Source organism: Eumetopias jubatus, unplaced genomic scaffold, assembly GCF_037043125.1.
Source record: "Eumetopias jubatus isolate StellerSeaLion01/CBP00866 unplaced genomic scaffold, mEumJub1_p1.0 scaffold_8, whole genome shotgun sequence".
Taxonomy (NCBI): domain Eukaryota; kingdom Metazoa; phylum Chordata; class Mammalia; order Carnivora; family Otariidae; genus Eumetopias; species Eumetopias jubatus.
Window position 1 is genome coordinate 10488466 of NW_028274814.1, and position 15939 is coordinate 10504404.

The 15939-nt window shown below is 40.1% G+C and overlaps 1 protein-coding gene across 8 annotated transcripts in view; it reads right to left on the minus strand.

Annotated features, from left to right (window-relative positions):
* Positions 1-434: 434 nt before the first annotated feature.
* Positions 435-15939, minus strand: part of LOC148163661 (acyl-CoA-binding domain-containing protein 5-like) — a 40376-nt gene continuing 24871 nt past the window's right edge. For all 8 annotated transcript variants that reach the window (XM_088025774.1, XM_088025772.1, XM_088025775.1 and 5 more), the window contains 4 exons: positions 15532-15731; positions 8580-8624; positions 8147-8256; positions 435-2450 (listed from right to left, as the gene is read on the minus strand). In XM_088025774.1, the coding sequence (XP_087881900.1) occupies positions 2438-2450; positions 8147-8256; positions 8580-8624; positions 15532-15731 (368 nt within the window). In that variant the 3' untranslated portion in view covers positions 435-2437. The remainder of the gene's footprint in view (positions 2451-8146; positions 8257-8579; positions 8625-15531; positions 15732-15939) is intronic.

Genomic DNA, 15939 nt, shown 5'->3' on the forward strand with positions numbered 1-15939 from the left:
CTGCTTCTCCCTCTCCCTCCCCTCCCCGCTTGTGCGCTCTCTCTCTCTCAAATGAATAAATAAAATCTTTAGGAAAAAACAAAACAAAACAAACCAAAAAACACAAACTTCTCTCACCATATTCCACCTAAGACCAACTGTGTGTATTTAAGATGTCTTTGCTGATTAAGGGTGCACTGAGTGGCTAGGGGAAGCTAGCTATTTGGTGAAAGAATGGAAACTGAGACTTTGCTGGATCAATAACATTCTTAACCAAATGACTAAAGGAGTTCTACTTTATCCCACGTTGGGACTTTTATGAAATTGTATGTAATAGCATGGCTTTATTCCGAAAGAGGCATGATTACGTTCTATGAATTCCCACTATTTCTGCTCGTTTAATCCTTTATAATCAATGTACTTCTAGCAGTAACAAGTAATAAAAACCATAGCACTTCTCATTAACCTTTTATTTTTAACGTAGTTTTACAATAAAGAAACAGAAAAGAAGTAGATCATTAAAAAAAACCAGCTGTCAATTTAAAATTTTAAATGAGGTTCTTATTAAACAAAGCAGTCACACTATATCCCATAATTACATCTTTACTTGTATATACAAGAACTGTGTGCAAAGTGCTTTTCAAACTATAAAATAAGACTTTGGAATAGGAAAAAAATGGTTATCCCTAGGAGTCAGTCACCTCCCAGTGCCTGTAATGAATCACCTCTGCTTCCATTCTTAATTGGCATTTAGTTAACTGATTTGCTAAAGAGAAAAGCCACCACTTTCTGATACCAAATTGATACCTAATTTTTGAAAATAATCCCTGATCCACAGGTTTAAATGTTATTTTTACATATAATTCAGTTACTTGCTTCATTTTTTTCCCCAAATACCTACAGAACAGTTTTTAAAAAGCAAATATTGGTAATCCCTTTAGATAGACACATTTTAGTCAAGATGTGATTAAAAAATAAAAAACACCAAGTTACATGAAAAAAAAAAGGAAAAAAGAGTCTGGGGAAAGCAAATTATATTCTTATACTTTTTTCTTCAAGCAAACAAAGAATCACCCTCTATCCTAGGGATGGATTACTTTCTTACTGAAAACACTCTGAACACATGATGCTGAACCCAACATCATACATACCAAGAATGCTTAAAAATTATTTGCTACTATGCCTTTGAATGAGAGAAATCTTTACAGTACAAGGTACATCTAAATAAATGGAGTTTTGGAAGGTATATAGGAAGAATAATTCCAAACAAAGCCTTCAAGGATCTAAATTACAGTCTTCTTTTTAGTCTAAACGGGGGACATTTAAGTTTACGTTAGTTGGGTGTGCCTTACTCATATGGAAGCATATGGCCTGCTAGCCTGCGAATCCTTCCATTACCCCTGTGAAATAGGTATATCTCAAATATTATACCCCGAAGGGAAAACGGATCTCTAGTTATTTGGGGAAAAAAATGAAGTAACTGAATTATATGCCTTTGAATGAGAGAGAAACGGAGGCACTAAGAGGTTAGGAGTCCAGTCTGCGTAGTTTACCAGTTGCAGAAAAGTGATTTTCATGTGTTTCCTTTTTGACCTTTGTAAAAACAGTATAAATAAGTTTTCATTTTATATTTCAAAGCACCCTATGAAGCAGAAACAAGATATCCTCAGTTACAGAAAAGCGATTACAAAGGAATAAATGTATACGGCTGGAGAAAATCTTACCAATGAGCTACAGGCTCAGAGTATACTTTCAGGCCTACTTGCAGCCGGTTCTTCATCATTCCTGTCAGCAGGTTATGTCTAGTCTGCGTTCGTTTGGAAAAAGTACGCCTCGGATGTAGGGCTCTACTTTGTAATAAGGGCGCCTAAACACTAAAGTCAGCGCTGTGAATGCCCAGGAGGGATTCGGGGCAGCCCGAGGAGTGGATGTGGAGAAGATTCTCCAGGAGTTTTCTAGTCCTTGGCATGGCAATTCAGTGACTAAGACAGAAAGTTGATTTAATCTCATTTGAAATTCACTCCTGGTTTGCATTCTTTCTCATAGTTAATTTAGAAAATTAAAAATATCCAGTTATAAATCTCATCTCATTATCACAACTGTACCTTGGAAAAGCAGCTTATAGTTCTCTATGGGAGATAATCAGGTAAACATGTTACCAAACAATAATTAATAATTTAATGTCCTTCAAGTTCAAGGGTAGGGCAAATCTATGTATGCTACTTATAACCTAGTTGAGATTAATGATTCAAGTATCAGCAATATTAGTCCTTAAAATGTTATCATTTGTGTAGTGCAAAATATCTATATATGTATATATGTACACAAACCAAACTACTGACGACAAGAAGAAGTGTAATCATCACAAACTAAGATTTCTTGTGAGTTCCACGGAAGTTCCATCTCATTCTGAGGTCATTCAGGCCCAGTAGTCTTCTTGGGGAAAATATCATTTTCTTCAGTTCAGTTTTCTTTAAAAACAAAGTAAAAACCAATTTCCTATGAATATAAATGCAACCTGAATACAAAACACATCCATACCAGAGAATTCTTTGAATGATAACAATAATATTCATATTCAGAATCAAACCATAAAATTACCAACAGTTCTTAAGAAATTACTTCTCATCCTTTTCTAGTTGGCTTAATGCAATTCAGAGTTTTGGGAATTAATTTATAACTTGGAAAAGTTCTGAAACAAAAAAAGCTGAGTAAGATTACAAAAGGTTGATAGATATACAACCTAGACTACTCATTTAATCAACATATATTGGGGCACCTGGGTGCCTCAGTTGGTTAAGTGTCTGATTCCGGCTCAGGTTATGATCCCAGGGTCCTGGGGTCTGGGCTCTCTGCTCAGATGGGAGACTGCTTCTCCCTCTCCCTCTGCCTGCCGCTCCTCCTGCTTATACGCTCTTTTCTCTTTGTCAACTAAATAAATAAAATCTTAAAAAAAAAAATCAACATATATTTTGTGTCTGTTACTTTCTGGGCACTGTGCCAAGCACTGGGGATTCAAACATAAATGAGGCAGGCTCTCAACTCTCAGAAGAGCTCTCAGGTTAGCTTGGGTGTGAGAGGGAGATATATAAACTAAGTTTGGAAAGGCATAATGTGACAGTTTTAGTGATAGCAGAATGAACGAGTGATCAGAGAAGGGTGGGCTTGTTAGCACAAAACAATTCGCGTATGATCTGAGGTCTGGGAAAGGTCCCACAGCGGTGAAATCTCTATTCCGCCCCACAACTCAAGATGCCAAAATGCCTGGAACGTTCTCATCACAGATTCATTCCTCACCTCAGCAGAAATGCTCTTATGCAACCTCCTTGGCAGGAGTGATATTTTAGATAATACCATCAGACTTTATCTTCTGTAGAAAACCTCTTACGTACACTTCCTTGGCAGGAGTGACATTTTAAATGAGCAGATCATTTTTCATATTATGTAACATAAGGACAGCCCTCAAGGCATGAAGAAAAAAAAAAGCCCCTGGAGCCAGAACAGAATTGTGGGTGGTACTTCTTTTTTTTAAAGGTTTTATTTATTTATCTGAGAGAGAGAGAGAGAGAGAGAGAGAGAGCACCAGCTGGGGGGAGGAGCAGAGGGAGAGGGAGAAGCAGACTCCCCACTGAGCAGGGAGCCCAAAGTGGGGCTGGGGCTGGATCCCAGGACCCCAAGATCATGACCCGAGCTGAAGGCAGATGCGTAACTGACTGAGCCACCAAGGCGTCCCACAATTGCGGGTTGGTTCTGAAGACTAACAGCCCGAGTGAGGTTTTAGCAGAAATGTTAGTTGGAAGGTGCATGAACAGTTAGCGACACTAACAACCCACGTGATGTAGATTCCTACACAAAATCCTTTGCAGATTTACAAAAAAGCACACAACTCTCTAATCCGCAATCTTCTCCTGTAATAGGTAAATAGACATAAATCCCCATCAGTATTTTCAGAACTTTAGAATGTTTTTCAAGGCTTTTCCTGAGATCTTTTTGTCCTTTTTTCTTTTTAAATTAACTTGCAAATGTAGGGTATGGTGTGATAAGAGAAGAAAAGTTACAGAAAACAACAGATTAAGGGTAGAGGGAAACATTATGCCTTTCGCCTTGCCTGCTCAAGGATCTGCTCGGCTGGACTGATGGATTCTTTCCCCTCCTCAGAAGCCTGGACTTTTTGAGGCAGGACCATCTGCCCCAGGCTCCACCTGAAGTGTTCCTGCAGAAATCCTCCCCACACCTACCTAGTTCCTAGAACCTGCTACTGAAAGCTCAGTGCCCCAAGAAACTACACGCATATTTATTAACCTGGGCAGGATGATAAAGAAAAGCGGTTACAAACATCCTTCCCTTCAAAGTAATAGCTTAAGGGTAGTCTTTTGGACTTAATAGGGCTGCTTTTAGTATTGTACTCCTGGATAATTTTATTAGAATGGTCAGGTTGGGTAACTGGGTAGAGGCAGAACCACAGAGGCCGCGCAGGGCCAATTTTTGGACAAGAAGTCTGTAGGTGTTGCTCTTCATACCACATTCAGAAAAAATGTTTTTGTTTTTTGGTTTTTTTCTGATCTGCTGCAGAGTGATAATACAATTTTGTTTTTAGATGTTATTTATTTACTGGACAGAGAGAGAGAGCACAAGCAGGGGGAGTGGCAGGCAAAGGGGGAGGGAGAAACAGACTCCCCACTGAGCAGGGAGACTGATGTGGGGCTCAATCCCAGGACCCTAAGATCATGACCTGAGCCGAAGGCAGATGCTTCACCGACTGAGCCACCCAGGCGCCCCACGAGTAATTTACTTTTGAATTTAGATTCTTCTGCACTGCGGGGGAAACAAAAATCAAGCAGTGGACCTCACACATTACTTTTAATGTTCAAGGAAACAAAACATCTTTTCAAAAAGCTTACCGCAAATAGCTACTTATTTTACATATATATGGAACTCTCTCAGTGTGTTTGTACCCAGGTGCATATTTATTAACTAAAATGGGGAAAAAACCCATTTAAAATAAATAAATAAATAAAACGAAAGCTTTCTATATCATATGGTACTTCAGTGTGACCTCCTACAAATAGTGGGCCTTCAGTCATGCCCTCAGCACACATTTATTGAAAGCCCACAGACACTGTATGAGGGGTCGAGGCATAGGATGGTTCCTATTAAGGATAGGGCATACCCACTCCTTTCCACACCTTTCCCACTCCAACTGGATTTCTGGATCTTTCTCCTCATCTCTAACACAGAACCCATCTCTTCCAAACCATACACACTGCTCTCTAGTTTCCATTCCTATATAACCGTCAGATTAAAAATTGCTCCACACTGGGCGCCTGGGTGGCTCGGTCGTTAAGCATCTGCCTTCGGCTCAGGTCACGATCCCGGGGTCCTGGGATCGAGCCCCACGTGGGGCTCCCTGCTCCGCAGAAAGCCTGCTTCTCCCTCTCCCACTCCCCCTGCTTGTGTTCCCTCTCTCTGTCTCTCTCTCTGTCAAATAAATTAATAAATAAATAATCTTTAAAACAAAATGCAGTTGCACAGTCTAAATAGTTGGTAACTTGGAAGGACTAAACACTTAACATACTGAAAACTTGATGAAGATTCAACAATAACAAAGTAGAGTATTGAAAATTGGTTAAGATAGCAGGACGGAAAGAATGAAGGGGGGGAATCGGAGGGGGAGATGAACCATGAGAGACGATGGACTCTGAAAAAGAAGCTGAGGGTTCTAGAGGGGAGGCGGGTGGGGGATGGTTTAGCCTGGTGATGGGTATTAAAGAGAGCACGTTCTGCATGGAGCACTGGGTGTTATACGCAAATAATGAATTATGGAACATTACATCAAAAAAAAAATAGGTTAAGAGTGGGGCGCTTGGGTGGCTCAGTTGGTTAAACGGCTGCCTTCGGCTCAGGTCATGATCCCAGGGTCCTGGGATCGAGCCCCACGTCAGGCTCCTTCCTCAGCGGGGAGCCTGCTTCTCCCTCTCCCTCTGCCTGCCACTCCACCTGCTTGTGCTCTTCCTCTCCCTATCTCTATCAAATAAATAAATAAAATCTTAAAAAAAAATAGGTAAGAGTTTCTCCATTCAGAGGCATCTGTAAGCAATCAAAAGGGATACTTAGGAGAAATGATGTAGATGTCTAACAGGAAGGAATATCTTAAAAAAATACTTTTAGGAGGCGCCTGGGTGGCTCAGTCATTAAGCGTCTGCCTTCAGCTCAGGTCATGGTCCCGGGGTCCTGGGATCGAGCCCCGCGTAGGGCTCCCTGCTCTGCGGGAAGCCTGCTTCTCCCTCTCCAACTCCCCCTGCTTCCGTTCCCTGTCTCACTGTGTCTTTCTCTCTCTGTCAAATAAATAAATAAATAAATCTTTAAAAAAATTTTTTTTGGAAAAACTGCAATTTTTGGTGACTGCTGAAGCAAAGTCATTGTTTTTTCCATCTTTAATAAAGTGATAAGCTGCTGCAAACTTAAGCATAACATAAATTATTAACCCAAGTAAGCGTTAGGGTTTTTGTCTTGTGCCAAATTTCTCTACTCTCCAATCCTCAACTTTCAACAAAGGAAATATGAAAAGGAACTTTGAAATACATTGCCAATTATGTCAACACCTAACTTCAGGGCCATTGTGTCCTGTTGCTTGAATCTAGCATTCCTACGAAATAGTGAGAAAACGTTGGGTCCTTTTTCTCTCCATTTATTAGGGAAATTAAAATTTAAAACACTGTGTGAGGGGCACCTGGGTGACTCAGTCATTAGGCATCTGCCTTCGGCTCGGGTCATGATCCCAGGGCCCTGGGATCGAGCCCCGTCAGGCTCCCTGCTCAGTGGAGAGCCTGCTTCGCCCTCTCCCTCTGCCCGCTCCCCTCCATGCTCTCCCTCGCTCACTCTCTTTCTCTCAAATAAATAAAATCTGAAAAAAAAAAAAAAAAAAAAGCCCACCGTGTAGCACTAAACCCGACCGTCATGGGAGAAATGTAAAATGTGTAAAAAGAAGAAAAGAAAGGACTTAAACTAAGGTTTATCGAACCCTGCCACCCACCTTCCACACAGCTGAAATGACATCTATACAAATGACTTAGAAAAGAGGTAAATAACAGTGTGAGAGCAGTTTTTGTTTCTGAACTCCTACTCAAGTTTTTTCAAGTGGGCGGGTGTATTCCAAGAACATGAATGTACCACGGAACTTATTTAGTTCTCTTACGAACATAAGTCAAACTGTCTTAACATAAGCAGAAAACGGGAAGACTAAAAGGATTCACCCAAATCCTGATGCATTTCGGTTTCTCTGCCATCAGGTATTATGACTGGAGCACTTACGTTAACTAGTGTGCTGTTTATCCCTTCCAGAGAAGAGAAGGGCGAATGCCTCATTTCCGCTTTTGATAGCAAATACAGTTAATTAGGGACTTGGGTTCTTTGGTAGAAGAACAGCATACCCATTAATTATTTAAACTTGTAGATTTTTAAAAATGTGTCTCTATTGCACATATTTAAGACGGCACTTAAAATTATCAAATATCCTATTTCTTCTCCCCATCTGTTGTTATTTAATGGGACATGGTGATGAAAACACCAAAAACATAGTAAGTGAGGCCATGAGTGCGGTAAACGATGGTCTATATGCCCAGCCATGCGAAGTAATTTAGTTTACGTAGTGTCTAAAAAAAAAAAATGCTTTAATGAACCCAAGAGATTGAGCCTCAGGTTATTCCTAACCTAGACAATCTCAGAGCCCTTTCAAGGATCCCAATCTATTATTCTCAGGCCTATCTGCGGTATCTCCTGGCATCCCAAACTGGAATATTGGCCCTCAAATTAGAAAAATCTCTATTTCTAGAGATAGTCAACACCAGGCTAAAAGTCTTCTGAAATGTCAATGTCCAGTTCAAAGAGCATGCAGGCATTATTTGTTTCCCTACCTATTGTCTGTGGTCCTTTAATGTTAGCAAAGAGCCCAAAATAACCATCAGACTTTAATTTTTTTAAGTCTAACAGGTACTAGAAATCCACTAGGTATCATTTCCAAGATAGTTCAGTCTCGGGATCGGTACAGAATGGCCAGTCTGACAATACATCTATAAAACAGACCTATCCTCTTCACTGCTATTGAAAGCTCTGTCTACTATAGATTATAAGACTCTGCAAACTATTGTCAATCATAAAACTACATTACCTTCTCCTTCTTTGATAATATAAATGCACCAACCACTGGGCAATAAAAGGCCATATGATAGCAAAAGTTAATGCACCAGGAGACATCTCGAAGGGCCACCAAGATGGTCTCTGAGAAAATAAAATAAGCTGGTCACCAGTCTATTACACATTGCATGTATAAACATAAAAACATACTATTTCATAATTTTGAAAATATAAAACTTAATAACAAATGTCAGTCTTGCTATACAGAAGGGAGGTATTCTGTACCTCAGAGCGTAATTCAGTAAGTAGATTCCCAGGAGTACTTTTAGATTTAAACACATAACAAGTATATTTTAACTTCAAAGCTCTACAGGGTAGATTTCATTTGGAATACTTTAAGAACCTGTATACCTAAATTTATTTTAAGTCATTTGAAACCCTGGGACTTAGACTTAAGAATTTCTTACCTGTGAGGGAGGCTGATAACTGGTCTGTAATGTTGACGATTTTGCCTATAAATACAAATGAAAGTGATTTACCTTGGACAAAATGAGAAAAAAATAGTAATTTTCCTATTTCCTTTTTTTTTTTTAAAGCTAAAATATTAGTTTATTCTGCTAACCATGCTTCAATTGTCCTAAAACCCATACTGGCCAAATAACAAGGTCCCTAAAATTGCTAGCCAAATAAATACTTTTGACATTTTATATTTTATAGTTCAAATTATATAAAATTTCAAAATAAAACCTCAAACTAATCTAAACCATTACTTCTTTTATACTGTTATTCCATTACCTAATCAACTTTTCTTATTCTTTAATTTCCAAAAAAATTACCAATTTACAAACACATCTGAGAACTGCAGCCTTGATTATTATTAAAATTATAAATCATATGGGGCGCCTGGGTGGCTCAGTCCTTAAGTGTCTGCCTTCACCTCAGGTCATGATCCCAGGGTCCTGGGATCAAGCCCCGCATTGGGCTCCCTGCTCGGCAGGAAGCCTGCTTCTCCCTCTCCCATTCCTCCTGCTTGTGTTCCTGCTCTCGCTATCTCTCTCTCTGTCAAATAAATAAATAAAATCTTAAAAAAAATAATAAATCATATCCAAAGATCTGTTTTGAAAATTTACAAAAAGTTATAGCACAAGAGATATGATAAATATGAGAAATGAACTGTTAGTGTTGTAGGTTTATTTTTAAAGTTTTTTCCAGCTTCATTAAGATATAAAAAAAAAAAGATATAAGTTGAGGGGTGCCTGGGTGGCTCAGTCGGTTAAGCGGCTGCCTTCGGCTCAGGTCATGTTCCCAGGGCCCTGGGATCAAGCCCCGCATCGGGCTCCCGGCTCCGCGGAAGCCTGCTTCTCCCCCTCCCACCCCCACTGCTTGTGTTCCCTCTCTCGCTGTGTTTCTCTCTGTCAAATAAATAAAATCTTAAAAAAAAGATATAATTTGAGATATAATTAATATATATGTGTGACAATTTGATACATATACATATTGTGAAATGATTACCATAATCAAGTTAATTAACACATTCCTCACCTCACATAGTTACCTTTCCTGAGGGAAAGAATACTGTCAGTTTTTCAATGAGATGTATAAACTAAGCAGAAAAATTTCAAATTTAGGAAATTTATATTCCAACTTGGCTCATCCAGAAAACAAGTTTCCTTATACTAATTGTTGGAAACTTATTACTCTAGTTACTCCATTTATTATAACTTCATAGAAATGGTATGAAAATTAAGATCATTCATTCATTCATTCATTCATTCAGTAAATGTTTACTCAGCATCTGTTATGTACCAGTTACTACTCTGGGTATTAGAAATGCAACAGGGAACAAAATGACAAAAAGTGCTACCCTAATGGAGCTTATACTGTAATGGAGAGATACAAATAATAATGAATAAATTAGTAAAATATACACTATATCAGGTAATGATAAACACCATAAAGAAAAATAAAACAGGAAGGAGGAAAGAAAGAAAAAGAAAAACAGGGAGAGGAAATGAGACATGTTGGAGAGGAGAGTCTTGCAATTTTATTTATTTATTTTTAATTTATATATTTTTTAATTTTTTTTAAAGATTTTATTTAGTGATTCATGAGAGACAGAGAGAGAGAGGGAGGCAGAGGGAGAAGCAGGTCCCAAGGAGCAGGGAGCCTGATGCGGGACTTGATCCCAGGACCCCGGGATCATGCCCTGACCCGAAGGCAGACGCTTAACCATCTGAGCCACCCAGGCGCCCAAGTCTTGCAATTTTAAATAGGGTGGTCAGAACTGCTATTCAACGTAGTATTAGAAGTCGTAGCCACTGCAATCAGAAAACAAAAAGAAATCAAAGGCATCCAAATTGGCAAAGAAGAAGTCAAACTCTCACTGTTTGCAAATGATATGATACTTTATGTGGAAAACCCAAAAGACTCCACCCCAAAACTGCTAGAACTCATACAGGAATTCAGTAAAGTGGCAAGATATAAAATCAATGCACAGAAATCGTGGCATTCCTATACACCAACAACAAGACAGAAGAGAGAGAAATTAAGGAGTCGATCCCATTTATAATTGCACCCAAAACCATAAGATACTTAGGAATAAATCTAGCCAGAGAGGCAAAGGATCTGTACTCAGAAAACTATAAAATACTCATGAAAGAAATTGAAGAAGACACAAAGAAATGGAAAAACGTTCCATGCTCATGGATTGGAAGAACAAATATTGTGAAGATATCAATGCTACCTAGAGCAATCTACACATTCAATGCAATCCCCATCAAAATACCATCCACTTTTTTCAAAGAAATGGAAGAAATAATCCCAAAATTTGTATGGAACCAGAAGAGACCCCGAATAGCCAGAGGAATGTTGAAAAAGAAAAGCAAAGCTGGCGGCATCACAATTCCGGACTTCCAGCTCTATTACAAAGCTGTCATCATCAAGACAGTATGGTACTGGCACAAAAACAAACACATAGATCAATGGAACAGAATAGAGAGCCCAGAAATGGACCCTCAACTCTATGGTCAACTCATCTTTGACAAAGCAGGAAAGAATGTCCAATGGAAAAAAGACAGTCTCTTCAACAAATGGTGTGGGGAAAATTGGACAGCCACATGCAGAAGAATGAAACTGGACCATTTCCTTACACCACACACAAAAATAGACTCAAAATGGTTGAAAGACCTCAATGTGAGACAGGAGTCCATCAAAATCCTAGAGGAGAACACAGGCAGCAAGCTCTTCGACCTCAGCCGCAGCAACTTCTTCCTAGAAACATCACCAAAGGCAAGGGAAGCAAGGGCAAAAATGAACTATTGGGATTTCATCAAGATAAAAAGCTTTTGCACAGCAAAAGAAAACAGTCAACAAGACCAAAAGACAACCAACAGAATGGGAGAAGATATTTGCAAATGACATATCAGATAAAGGGCTAGTATCCAAAATCTATAAAGAACTTCTCAAATTCAACACCCAAAGAACAAATAATCCAATCAAGAAATGGGCAGAAGACATGAACTGACATTTTTCCAAAGAAGACATCCAAATGGCCAACAGACACATGAAAAAGTGCTCAACATCGCTCGGCATCAGGGAAATCCAAATCAAAACCTCAGTGAGATACCACCTCACACCAGGCAGAATGGCTAAAATTAACAAGTCAGGAAATGACAGATGTTGGCGGGGATGCAGGAAACAGATGTTGGCGGGGATGCGGAGAAAGGGGAACCCTCCTACACTGTTCGTGGGAATGCAAGCTGGTGCAACCACTCTGGAAAACAGTATGGAGGTTCCTCAAACAGTTGAAAATAGAGCTACCATAGGATCCAGCAATTGCACTACTGGGTATTTACCCCGAAGATACAAATGTAGGGATCCAAAGGGGTACATGCACCCCGATGTTTATAGCAGCAATGTCCACAATAGCCAAACTGTGGAAAGAGCCAAGATGTCCATCGACAGATGAATGGATAAAGAAGATGTGGTGTATACACACACACACACACACACACACACACACACACACACACACACACACACAATGGAATATTATGCAGCCATCAAAAGGTATGAGATCTTGCCATTTGCAACGACGTGGATGGAACTGGAGGGTGTTATGCTGAGTGAAATAAGTCAATCAGAGAAAGACATGTATCATATGACCTCACTGATATGAGGAATTCTTAATCTCAGGAAACAAACTGAGGGTTGCTGCAGTGGTGGGGGGGTGGGAGGGATGGGGTGGCTGGGTGATAGACACTGGGGAGGGTATGTGCTATGGTGAGTGCTGTGAATTGTGCAAGACTGATGAATCACAGATCTGTACCTCTGAAACAATGCAATATATGTTAAGAAAAAAAAAGAAGAAGATAGCAGGAGGGGAAGAATGAAGGGGGCTAAACTGGAGGGAGAGACGAACCATGAGAGACGATGGACTCTGAAAAATAAACTGAGGGTTCTAGAGGGGAGGGGGTAGGGGGATGGGTTAGCCTGGTGATGGGTATTCAAGAGGGCACGTTCTGCGTGGAGCACTGGGTGTTATGCACAAACAATGAATCATGGAACACTACATCACAAACCAATGATGTAATGTATGGTGATTAACATAAGAATAAAAAATTTAAAGAAAAAAAATAGGGTGGTCAGAGAAGGCTTTGCTGACACTGGAGCAAAGACCTAAACAAAGAGAACTATGCTCTGTGGCTAAGGGGGGGCGGGGTGGGGGCGTTAAGGAGAACAATTTTCAGTACAGAGGAATAGCAAGTGCAAAGACCAACGGTGGGAGGGCGCCTGCGGGCAAGTTTGAGGTACAGCACAGAGGCTTGTAAACTGAACCAACAGCAGGAAGTGGTAAGGAGGAGACAGGCTTTAAATTTCCTTGTTAGAAGTCATATGATCTCAAGGACCCCAGGACCCAGGATGACTATACCTTACAGGTAAAACTAAATTAGTTGCCTCCAGATGTTGCATTAGACCTCACAGACCATTAAGGTGTTAAAGAAGAGTATAATCAAATTGCAAGTGCTGAAAGAATCTAGACAAGGGAATGATCTTTATGGTATTATTTGTAATTGTACCTTGCAGGCATAACGATATATTTTAAAGATTTACTTATTTATTTGAAAGAGAGAGTGCGCACGAGCAAGCATGCAGCAGGGAGGGGCAGAGGCAGAGAGAGAGAGAGAGAATCTTGAGCAGACTGCTGCTGAGCACAGAGCCCGATGCGGAGCCCAATATGGGGTTCGATCTCACGACCCTGAGATCATGACCCGAGCCAAAACCAAGAGTCAGATGCTCAACCGATTGAACCACTTAGACGCCCCAAGGCATAATAATTTTTAACCGGGAGATTTACCTTATGGCACTTTCTTCAGAATAAAGGATAGATTTACAAAATTGGGATCCCTGGTATATGCTGACTTAACTAAGGTCACATTAGTCCGCGTGATTTTCAATGGAATTCAAGGTGACCAAATCCCAATGTGATGACACTATTCTCATTAAAGCAGCAACTACTAACAAATACTAAGGTAGAGTCAGAACAATTAAATGTTAACTTTTAGCAGATTTTTTTTTCTAAGTAATAAAGGGTCTGGAAAGGTAAATGAAGATTCCCAAGGACCCTTGCTTCCATCTAAGCATGGCACTAGCTGTATAAGTAACATTATGACTTTTTGGTTTAATGGTATTTATCCATACACGTTGTTAAAAAAAAAAATCAGTGACACGTGTGAAAGCACAGGAAGGAAGATTTTCTTCAATGGAAGAGGGGCTATCACTATGAGCATAGGGACTTCTACAGTAGGGGGAGACGGAGGGGGCTCAACTCCCAACGCAGCATGGGCGTTGATACTCGTATCAAGGAGTAGGGCTGGGATCGGTGGATGGAAAATTCCTAACAGGAAACATCAGGGTAAGGAAGATTCTGGCTAAACCGACCTAACAGGATTCGTGCTGAAGACGAGCCAGGGTGATCTCAGACAACACCTGGGCTTGGTGGAGGATGAGGAGCCCGCCCGGTTCAACTGACAGAGCAGGGCTCTTGATAAAACTGGATTTTACAAGGCAGAAGTGGAGAGATGGCCTGAGAGAAAGTGCAGGAGTCTGACAAAAGTTTAGTCGAGCAATGAATTTTTGTTGGTATCAGTGGCTTTTACATATTTAGAAGTTCTATTTACCATTCTATGGCTAGATTAAAATAAGGATTACTGACTTTTTTTTTAAAGATTGTATTTATTTATTTATTTGACAGAGAGAGACACAGCGAGAGAGGGAACAGGAGCAGGTAGAGTGTGAGAGGGAGAAGCAGGCTTCCCGCCAAGCAGGGCGCCCGGCGTGGGGCTCAATCCCGGGACCCTGGGATCATGAACTGAGTCGAAGGCAGACACTTAATGACTGAGCCACCCAGGCGCCCCTACTGAATTTTTTGGAAAAGATTTTTGAAAGGAAAAATCCCATACAGTTGCAACCATTGCAAAGAAAATATGAAGACAGAGAATTATTTAAGTGAGGTCCTCTCTAAGGCTGTGAACTTCCTGAGGGAGGAAACCAAGCTGGCTTACTATCATTGCTATTATCATCACCATCATCATGTCATGTGACAATATGTAAATGTCACATGAGTGTTCCAGGCACTGTACTATGCATTTTACTTAATTCTCTGAACAATCCTGGGGCTCCTGGGTGGCTCCCCCCTTCTCTCTCTCGCTCTCAAATAAAAACTCTTAAAAAAAATATTTTGCTTTCAAGTAATCTCTATACCCAACATGGGGCCTGAACCCTCAACCCCAACATCAAGAGACCAACACTCTCTGACTGAGCCAGCCAGGCGCCCCTTAACAGCACTTATCCTTCTAATACTAAGCTACCCTACTTCTACCTCCAACATGGTACTGGTAATTTTACACTAGAAAACTTTTTTTATTAAGTGGCAGTTCGCTTTTGGGTCAGCCTTTTTTTTTTTCAAGATTTTGTTTTGTTTTGTTTTAAAGTAATCTCTATACCCAACATGGGGACCGAACTTACAACCCTGAGATCAAGAGACGCATGCTCTACCGACTGAGCCAGCCAGGCACCCCTGGGTAAGTCTTTTCTTAAGTAAACAATATTTTCAAACGTAGATCCTTTTTATTTAATTTTTTAAAATTACTTTATTTTTTAAAAGTATTTATTTAATTTTTTAAAATTACTTTATTTTTTAAAAGTAATCTCTCTGCCCTACATGGGGCTTGAACTCACAACACAGAGATCAAGCGTTACATGTTCTATCGACTGTGCCAGCCAAGCACTCCTAAGTCTTTTTTATTGTTTTAAAAATCATTACATTACATTGATTTGTGTAAATCTGATCAACACAGATTACACTTATCTGCTGTTTTACAGGATCGGCAGTGGAGGAACACAAATTCGAAAGCTCACCTGCGAAGCCGTTAGTGTTTCCAGTTTATGAAGTCTCTGAAGGATGTTCTGCATGTCCTCCTGCAGGCGCAGGAGGACGAGAGCAATCTGTTCATTGAGGCTGCCTCTTGACCCTCTGTCGGAGCCCCAGCGTTCCCCATCACCTCCGCTTCCTACTTGCCGACCCTTGGGTCCTTCGCTCATGTGTGGCAGTCTATGCCCTATTTTAAGACAGCAAAATAAGGGAGTTTTAAATAATTCTTATAGAAGTAGCAATAGTGCGTTTTACTCATTTTCCTCTATTATTTCTTTGAGTTCTAAATCTCCAAAGTGGAGTGGAAGCAATCAGGAAGTACACAAAAGACAGAGAGAAAAGAAGTAGATATATAAGCTTCTATTTGTATTAATATACTCAATGTTTTTCTTGCT